Source organism: Vicia villosa, linkage group LG1 (genome assembly GCF_029867415.1).
Source record: "Vicia villosa cultivar HV-30 ecotype Madison, WI linkage group LG1, Vvil1.0, whole genome shotgun sequence".
Classification (NCBI taxonomy): Eukaryota; Viridiplantae; Streptophyta; class Magnoliopsida; order Fabales; family Fabaceae; genus Vicia; species Vicia villosa.
The window spans coordinates 152528933-152539020 of NC_081180.1; the positions used below are offsets into that span (position 1 = coordinate 152528933).

A 10088-nucleotide genomic window follows, 5' to 3' on the forward strand; every position below is an offset into this window, starting at 1 on the left:
ATGGTAAGACCGGTCATCATGCTTCTGACTCCAAGGAGGATGGTCCGACTTTTGTTTATTTATGGTGAGCAGGGTCATATCATCACCCAGTGCCAGAAGCCAAATAAGGATGCTAATTCCGCCAAGACTAATGGTAGAATGTTTGCTTTGAGCAAAATAGAAGATTCTAAGAAGGACAACTTGATTCGAGGTACTTGTTTCATTAATAATGTCGAATTGGTTGCTTTTATTGATACTGGTGCTACTCATTCGTTTATTTCACTTGATTGTGTTACTATGTTGGGATTGAAATTATCTTCTATTGATGGTAGTATGGTAATAGATACTCCTGCTAGTGGTTCTGTTACTACTACTTTCGTTTGTACGAGATGTCCTTTGACTATCTTTGATAAGAGTTTTGTGATGGATTTGGTGTGTCTAGCCTTACACCAAATCGATGTGATTCTTGGGATGAACTGGTTGGAATTCAACTATGTTCATACAACTGTTACAATAAGACTTTGAGGTTCCCCAAGTTTGGTGATAATGGAAAACTGATGTTGTTGAAGGCTAAGCAAGTGAGTAAGTGTCTTAGAGACGAGGTCGTGATGTTTGCGATGTTTGCATCGTTGCAAAGTGACTGCGAGGCTACAAGTGTTGAACTCCCAGTTGTCTGTGAATTTCTCGAGGTATTTCCAGATGATATAAGTGATTTGCCTCTGGAACATGAAGTACGGTTTCCTATAGAGTTGGTGCCAGGTACGAGTCCAGTATTGATGGTTCCATATAGAATGTCGGTGTAACACCCCACACATATATGTCTAGAATAATATGCATAAAGTATTAATTATGGTTCATAAGACAACGATTACATAATGTTTGCAGCAGAAAATAGAAGTACACGAATACATAAGCCGAATGTATCATGGCCAAAATACAAGTACATCATATCAGTACATGTCCAAAATACACGAACTAATAAGCACGACAAGAAACTAAAAGAAACATCCAAGTATCGCCAAGAGATCTAATCCATCTTTCCCTTACCACAATCTTGCCTCGAACCACCTGAAAAATAAATAATTGGAATGGGATGAGATTACTAAATCTCAGTGAGTCCGCCTATCCTATTAGTCTACTCGGATCTAAAAGGAACATACAAAATAAACGAATCCACCATGGATTCGGGGTTATTCTCACTTCCGGTACATGTACGGAGTAAACAAAGCGAATCGTCCACCATTGGACTTGTCTCAAGCAAATACACATTGTATAGCAAACAAGTATGCAAACCCGCATCCACACACGGGGAATCCAGAAGTGTAACAACCTCGGCTAGATTATGGAATAAATGCATCCTCGATGAGTAACCTCCTGCCTATATGTCAAGGGACTTGTACAAGCACACTGCAAGACGGTTAAACGGGTTCGCACAAGCCTAAATGGCCGCGAGATGACTTTTGCCTGACTGGCGTCATTGTTCCGTTAACCTCCTTCACGCTAGTGAGTTACGCTGAGTACAAACCGCCACCTTGACGCCTAAGCCCATCGAGCGAAAGCCTAGTATTAGTCTACGTGACTTTACTAGAGGTGAGTTACCACATTATGCATTAGCCTACATAGCCGCATAACCCCACCATACCGAGCACGCAAGTGTGTTAACGGCAAGTGAGTAAAACCCCGTACGGAAACTCACGAGCACACTGCAACAGTAGCTCAGATGCACACCATATCGAACAATACACATGAACAGGTTGTTCCATTGGACTACACGGTCCGGGAGGGCTCATAGACTACATAGTCGGAGCAGCGTCCCAATCTAGCCTTCCGGCCACTTCAATTCAAGCATACAAAAATATGACATAAAGTCAAGGTCACAAACAAAGCAATCAATCCAATCGTTTAACCAAAACGACGGTGTCCATAGATTTTCATGTATAAAACATAATGGCATAACGCTTTCAAATATGGGTATCACAATCATAATAAGCAATAAACAAACTATGCCATGCTTAACATAAGAATTATTAATCAATTGGTAAAGACATAAGTTCCCATACTAATTCATTGATTCACTAAGTGGGGATACACTATTATTAAATCAAACATTCTGGTTTGGGGACCAATTTTATTAGAAAGTACACGTCGCTAGCTTTCCAACGATATAAAGTTTGCGCAATTCCGATACCCGAGCCGAAAGTTACGAATATCCGAAGTTTGCTGATTTTTCCCCTTGCGCCCAGGGTAACCGATTACCCAAACTCAGTAACCGATTACTGGCACTAAAAACAGTCCAAAATTGCATTTTTAACAGAGTAATCGGTTACCCAAAGACCCGTAACCGAATACCCTGTAGCAGAATCAATTTTCTGTGTTTTAAAAGCTCTAAACCAGTTTCAAACATCCTATAGTTGATCCCCTATACTTGTATAACAGTCCAAACGAAATTGTAACACATAAACACATTTAGAAACATCAATATACAGAGATTAGGGCAAAGCAAACAGATTTAGCATCAATGATTCATAGGTTCATTCACAATCCCTAAACCCCAATTGAACCCTCACATGCAAACCCCATGGCTACTAACTAGGGACTCACCTTAGAGATGAAGAAGATGATGATAGAGTTGAAAACAATATGGAGATGATGATAGAAGCAAGGTTTGGGACAGAATCTGCTGCATGCAAGTGAGCTTTGGACCAAGTTTGGAACTTTATCCTCTTCCTCTCCCTTTCCACGTTTTTGTTTCTTCTTCCTCTACTAAAGCAAAATTCTGGTTTTGGAAAGAAGAGAATGATCAACCAAACATGTCCCAAGTTCTACTTAAGGGTGAAAGTACTATTATGCCCCTCTTATTGCCACTAATAGGTTTAGTTAGCACCATAAACCAATTAGTAGAAATATATATCATATTCATCCATCTTATTTTATACTAATTACATTAGTAATAATAACGATCGAATAAATATAATACCGAGTATTACATTCTCCCCCCCTTAAATAGAATTCGTCCTCGAATTCAAAAACTTACCAAAACAAGTGAGGATAGGATTCCCGCATCTCTGACTCAAGCTCCCACGTAGCTTCCTCAGGACGCGTCTCATCCCACATCACCTTCACGATAGGTATCTCCTTACTCCGTAGAGACTTGCTTGTACGCTCCAAGATACGGTAAGGTTGAGGATCATAGGAAAGATCTGGTTCTACTTCAACCGTATCCGGAAGAATAGGATGAAAGGTATCGGGCACGAACTTTCGGAGCTGAGATACGTGGAACACATCATGCAGCTCGGATAGTGTAGGTGGTAATGCCAACTGATAAGCCACTTCGCCTACCCGGCTCATAATCTGATACGGTCCTACATATCTCGGACTGAGTTTTCGCGTTTTGAACGGTCCTCCCAACCTCAATCTTGGAGTGACCTTCAAATACACATGATCACCAACTTCAAATTCTAAAGGTCTCCTTCGCTTGTCCGCATAGTTCTTTTGTCGGTCTTGGGCTTTCTTGAGATTACCTTGGATCATCTTGACTTTCTCGGTAGTTTCTTGTATAATCTCCGGTCCAAGAATACTCTTCTCGCCTACTTCAGTCCAACATAGAGGTGATCGACACTTCCTCCCGTATAGAGCCTCATAGGGAGCCATACCCAAACTAGCATGGTAACTGTTGTTATATGCGAACTCTACCAATGGTAAATGATCCTTCCAACTCCCACCTTCTTCTAGAATGCAAGCTCTCAACATATCTTCTATCGTCTGGATTGTCCTCTCCGTCTGCCCATCGGATTGAGGATGGTTAGACGTACTCATATCCAGTCTAGTCCCTAATTCCTTATGAAACATCTTCCAAAATCTCGAAGTGAATTTTGGATCACGATCAGACACTATACTAGATGGCACACCATGCAACCGTACAATCTCCGCTATGAAAAGCCTTGCGAGATGAATCACCTTGTGAGTTGTCTTTACAGGTAAAAAGTGAGCAGACTTAGTCAACCTGTCCACTATTACCCATATAGAATCATGTCCGCCTCGAGTACGAGGTAATCCCACAATGAAATCCATGGAGATAGAATCCCATTTCCACGTTGGTATCTCCAGTGGTTGTAACATTCCTCCTGGTCTCTGATGCTCAATCTTAACTTGTTGACAAATGGGACATTGTGCTACATACTCTGCAATCTCCTTCTTCATTCCTGGCCACCAAAAGTCCTTCCTCAAGTCTTGATACATTTTGGTCGATCCAGGATGAATAGAAAATTTACTCTTGTGTGCTTCATCAAGAATCAAACGCCTCAACTCAGAATCGTTCGGTATACACATTCGTTGCTTAAACAAGATTACTCCATCAGATGCTCTCTCGAAATCAGGCATGCCTTCGCTTGCTTGCAATTGTTCATCATACCCTTGTGATATCTGAATCCTTTCTTGTAGCTCATTCTGGATGCTCAAGTTACTAATCAACACGCCATTGGGCGTCCATTCGAACTGAAGGTTAAGATCTCGAAACTTCTCCAACAATCCATGTTCTAACATCATCAACTCTGCAACTCGAAATTCCTTCCTGCTTAAGGCATCTGCCACTTTGTTAGCCTTTCCTGGATGGTATTTCAATTCAAAGTCAAAATCTTTAAGGTACTCCATCCATCTTCTTTGTCGCATATTCAACTCCTTCTGGTCAAAAAGATATCTTAAGCTTTTATGATCACTGAACATCTCAAAGTGAACGCCATATAGATAATGTCGCCACACCTTGAGTGCAAAAACTATTGCAGCAAGCTCAAGATCGTGGGTCGGGTAATTCTCTTCATGAGATCTCAACTGCCGAGAGGCATATGCTACCACCTGACCATCTTGCATCAATACTCCGCCTAAACCTTTCTTAGAAGCGTCGCAGAACACCTCATAAGATCGGTTTGGATCCGAAATCACTAACACGGGTGCAGTAGTCAAGTTCTTCTTAAGTTTCTGGAAACTCTGCTCACACTCGGAATCCCATTCAAAAGCAACCTCCTTTCGCGTAAGCCTTGTCAATGGTAAGGCTAACTTAGCAAACCCCATAATAAATCTTCGGTAATAACCTGCCAGACCTAAGAAGCTTCTGACTTCAGTCACATTCTTTGGCCGGTCCCAATTCACCACCGCTTCCACTTTAGAAGGATCCACTGCCACGCCTCCTCCCGAGATGACATGACCGAGGAAACTTACTTCGGATAGCCAAAATTCACACTTGGTGAACTTGGCATACAATTGTTTCTCTCGAAGAGTAGATAACATAATCCGCAAATGCTCTTCATGATCTTCGGGAGTACGGGAGTACACCAGAATGTCATCAATGAAGATTACCACAAACTGGTCCAGATATGGTTGAAAGATTCGATTCATGTAATCCTTGAAAACTGCCGGAGCATTAGTCACACCGAACGGCATAACTAAAAACTCGTAGTGACCATACCGGGTCCTGAATGCAGTCTTAGGTACATCTGAGCTCTTCACTTGGATTTGATGGTACCCTGACCTAAGATCAATCTTCGAGAACACACTGGCTTCTTTCAACTGATCTAGGAGGTCATCAATCCGTGGTAAAGGATATTTATTCTTTATGGTAACTTTGTTCAGCTGACGGTAATCGATGCACAGGCGCATACTTCTGTCTTTCTTCTTTACCAAAAGAACAGGAGCTCCCCATGGAGAAACACTGGGTTGGATAAAATGCTTAGAAAGAAGTTCTTCCAATTGGCTCTTCAGTTCTCTGAGTTCAATAGGAGACATCCTATAAGGAGTGATGGAAACTGGGGCTGTTCCAGGAACAAGATCAATTGAGAATTCCGCTTCCCTTTCCGGAGGAAGAGAAGTGATATCCTCAGGAAACACATCAGGGAATTCACACACCACCGGAATCTCTGACAATTCAACTCTCACGGAAGGTTCCTTGGAAAGAACTAAAAGAAAGGATCTTTCTTGAGAAAAGAGATAATTAACCGTGCTGATTGTACCTTCTATCACCTTGGTAATTGCATCATCGGAAGAAGTCTCTTCAGCAGGAATGAATATGGCCTTCTCTTTGTAACCAATGTACACCGAGTTAAGAGACAACCAATCCATCCCTAGAATAACATCCAGCCTCTTGAGGGGTAAGCAAATTAGATCAATCGGGAAGTCACGACCATTAAAAGACACCGAACAATCTTTACAAATTAGTCGAGCTTCCACAGTATCATCCGTTGCCGAAGAAATAATCATAGGTTTGGATAATGGAGTAGCTTCCAAACCAAGTCGGTAAACACACTCGGTAGAGACAAAAGAATGAGTGGCTCCACAATCAACTAAAACACATAAAGGTTGATTGTTAACATAACACGTACCCGCAATGAGATTGTTGTTTCCCTTGGCCTTCCTCGAATCCAAAGTGTAAACACGACCTGCAATCTTCTCAGGAATCCTCTTTTGTGGACATTGTGGAGCTATGTGGCCCTGCTCGCCACATCTAAAACAAGTCACAGAAACGTACTTGCACTCCCCGGTATGCTTCCTTCCACACTTGCGACAATGGGGCGGTTGTGCCGATTGATCACCATAAACCTGCTTCTTCTTTGGTGGAGGGTTACGGGGCCTCAAGTGTTGAGTAGATCTTCCTTGCTCTCTAAAATTAGCCCTGTTCTGGTTCCTCTCTTCTTGAACCCTCTTTAAGCTGTTTTCAGCAACATAACATTGCCTTAGACATTCAGCATAAGTAGTGAACTCTCTTTGGGAAACACTATGAGCAATGTCGGCCCTCAAACCCATCATAAACTGATCAATCTTCCATAGTTCATCTGGAGCATAAACAGCTTGTCGGGAGTAATCAGCCAAGTCTTCGAACTTCTCTGCATATTCTGAAACAGACATGTCACCTTGCTTGAAGTTCTGGAATTCTCGCTCCTTGAGTCCTCACACTATTAGGGAAATACTTCTCCAAGAATGCCACCTTGAAGTGCTGCCAATCCTTAGGAATCTCTTGTGTGGTGAAATAGGTAGATGCAGTGTTCCACCACCTAAGAGCTGGTCCCTTCATCTTCTGAGTAGCAAAAATCACATTCTCTTCTTCAGTACATTGAATAGCTTGGAACACCCTTTCCATACCAGCTAACCAGTCATGAGCCAAAAGTGAATCAAGTCCGCCAACAAACTCTGGAGGATCCATCCTGAAGAAGGCACGAAAGTCTGGTCCAATTGCAGCTTGAGGAACGGGAACTTGAGTAGGAGGTTGTTGTCCCTGCATGCCTTGCATCATTTGAGCCATCATCTGGTTCTGCTGCATCATCTGTTGCATCATCTGCTGCCAAGGCACGCCTGCACCTCCGACTTCTTGCTCGGGCTCCACATTCCTAGTTCTGGGCCTTCCGGGACCTCTGCGTTGCTCAGCCATCTCCCTGTCTGTCCTACGCATGGAATCAAGTTGATCAGGCTCAATACCATAAATAAGACATAAGGAATCATACTGATTATACACATATGAGGCAGAATTGTACTGCATTATGATGCGTCTTAGCGAAGTCGAGGATCGACCTGCTCTGATACCAACTGTAACACCCCACACATATATGTCTAGAATAATATGCATAAAGTATTAATTATGGTTCATAAGACAATAATTACATAATGTTTGCAGCAGAAAATAGAAGTACACGAATACATAAGCCGAATGTATCATGGCCAAAATACAAGTACATCATATCAGTACATGTCCAAAATACACGAACTAATAAGCACGATAAGAAACTAAAAGAAACATCCAAGTATCGCCAAGAGATATAATCCATCTTTCCCTTACCGCGATCTTGCCTCGAACCACCTGAAAAATAAATAATTGGAATGGATGAGATTACTAAATCTCAGTGAGTCCGCCTATCCTATTAGTCCGCTCGGATCTAAAAGGAACATACAAAATAAACGAATCCACCATGGATTCGGGGTTATTCTCACTTCCGGTACATGTACGGAGTAAACAAAGCGACTCTTCCACCATTAGACTTGTCTCAAGCAAATACACATTGTATAGCAAACAAGTATGCAAACCCGCATCCACACACGGGGAATCCATAAGTGTAACAACCTCGGCTAGATTATGGAATAAATGCATCCTCGATGAGTAACCTCCTGCCTATATGTCAAGGGACTTGTACAAGCACACTGCAAAACGGTTAAATGGGTTCGCACAAGCCTAAATGGCCGCGAGATGACTTTTGCCTAACTGGCGTCATCGTTCTGTTAACCTCCTTCACGCTAGTGAGTTACGCCGAGTACAAACCGCCACCTTGACGCCTGAGCCCATCGGGCGAAAGCCTAGTATTAGTCTACGTGACTTTACTAGAGGTGAGTTACCACATTATGCATTAGCCTACATAGCCGCATAACCCCACCATACCGAGCACACAAGTGTGTTAACGACAAGTGAGTAAAACCCCGTACGGAAACTCACGAGCACACTGCAACGATAGCTCAGATGCACACCATATCGAACAATACACATGAACGGGTTGTTCCATTGGACTACACGGTCCGGGAGGGCTCATAGACTACATAGTCGGAGCAGCGTCCCAATCTAGCCTTCCGGCCACTTCGATTCAAGCATACAAAAATATGACATAAAGTCAAGGTCATAAACAAAGCAATCAATCCAATCGTTTAACCAAAACGACGGTGTCCATAGATTTTCATGTATAAAACATAATGGCATAACGCTTTCAAATATGGGTATCACAATCATAATAAGCAATAAACAAACTATGTCATGCTTAACATAAGAATTATTAATCAATTGATAAAGACATAAGTTCCCATACTAATTCATTGATTCACTAAGTGGGGCTCCACTATTATTAAATCAAACATTCTGGTTTGGGGACCAATTTTATTAGAAAGTACGCGTCGCTAGCTTTCCAACGATATAAAGTTTACGCAATTCCGATACCCGAGCCGAAAGTTACGAATTTCCGAAGTTTGTTGATTTTTTCCCCCTGCGCCCAGGGTAACCGATTACCCAAACTCAGTAACCGATTACTGGCACTAAAAACAGTCCAAAATTGCATTTTTAACAGAGTAATCGGTTACCCAAAGACCCGTAACCGAATACCCTGTAGCAGAATCAATTTTCTGCGTTTTAAAAGCTCTAAACCAGTTTCAAACATCCTATAGTTGATCCCCTATACTTGTATAACAGTCCAAACGAAATTATAACACATAAACACATTTAGAAACATCAATATACAGAGATTAGGGCAAAGCAAACAGATTTAGCATCATTGATTCATAGGTTCATTCACAATCCCTAAACCCCAATTGAACCCTCACATGCAAACCCCATGGCTACTAACTAGGTACTCACTTTAGAGATGAAGAAGATGATGATAGAATTGAAAACAAGATGGAGATGATGATAGAAGCAAGGTTTGGGACAGAATCTGCTGCATGCAAGTGAGCTTTGGACCAAGTTTGGAACTTTCTCCTCTTCCTCTCCCTTTCCACGTTTTTGTTTCTTCTTCCTCTACTAAAGCAAAATTCTGGTTTTGAAAAGAAGAGAATGATCAACCAAACATGTCCCAAGTTCTACTTAAGGGTGAAAGTACTATTATGCCCCTCTTATTGCCACTAATAGGTTTAGTTAGCACCATAAACCAATTAGTAGAAATATATATCATATTCATCCATCTTATTTTATACTAATTACATTAGTAATAATAACGATCGAATAAATATAATACCGGGTATTACAGTCGGCTTCTGAACTGAATGAATTGAAGAAACAGTCGGTAAAATTTCTTGAGAAGAAGTTTGTTCAACCGAGTGTTCTTTGTGGGGTGTACATGGGTTGTTAGTTAAGAAGAAAGACGGTAGTATGAGGTTGTGTAGACTACAATCTTGGTGTAATTTGAGCATGAAGTTTGAACTTTCTAAGCACAAAACACTTGAAATTTTTCTAAGTGTTTAGAATTTTCCAACTTTGACTTTTGTTGACTTTTGACTCTTGATTGATTTTCTTGATTTTTCTTTATTAAATTACTTCAATAATCATATATTCATGATTTTGATCTTCAAAAGTCCATGGTTGACCAAATTCCTCA

At 41.4% G+C, this 10088-nt stretch overlaps 1 protein-coding gene across 1 annotated transcript; it reads left to right on the forward strand.

Moving 5' to 3' along the window:
• Positions 1–782, forward strand: LOC131657734 (uncharacterized). Its single transcript, XM_058927102.1, has 2 exons — positions 1–411; positions 498–782. Exons 1-2 carry the CDS (start codon positions 1–3, stop codon positions 780–782), a joined length of 696 nt encoding a protein of 231 aa, XP_058783085.1.
• The last annotated feature ends 9306 nt before the right edge of the window (positions 783–10088 follow it).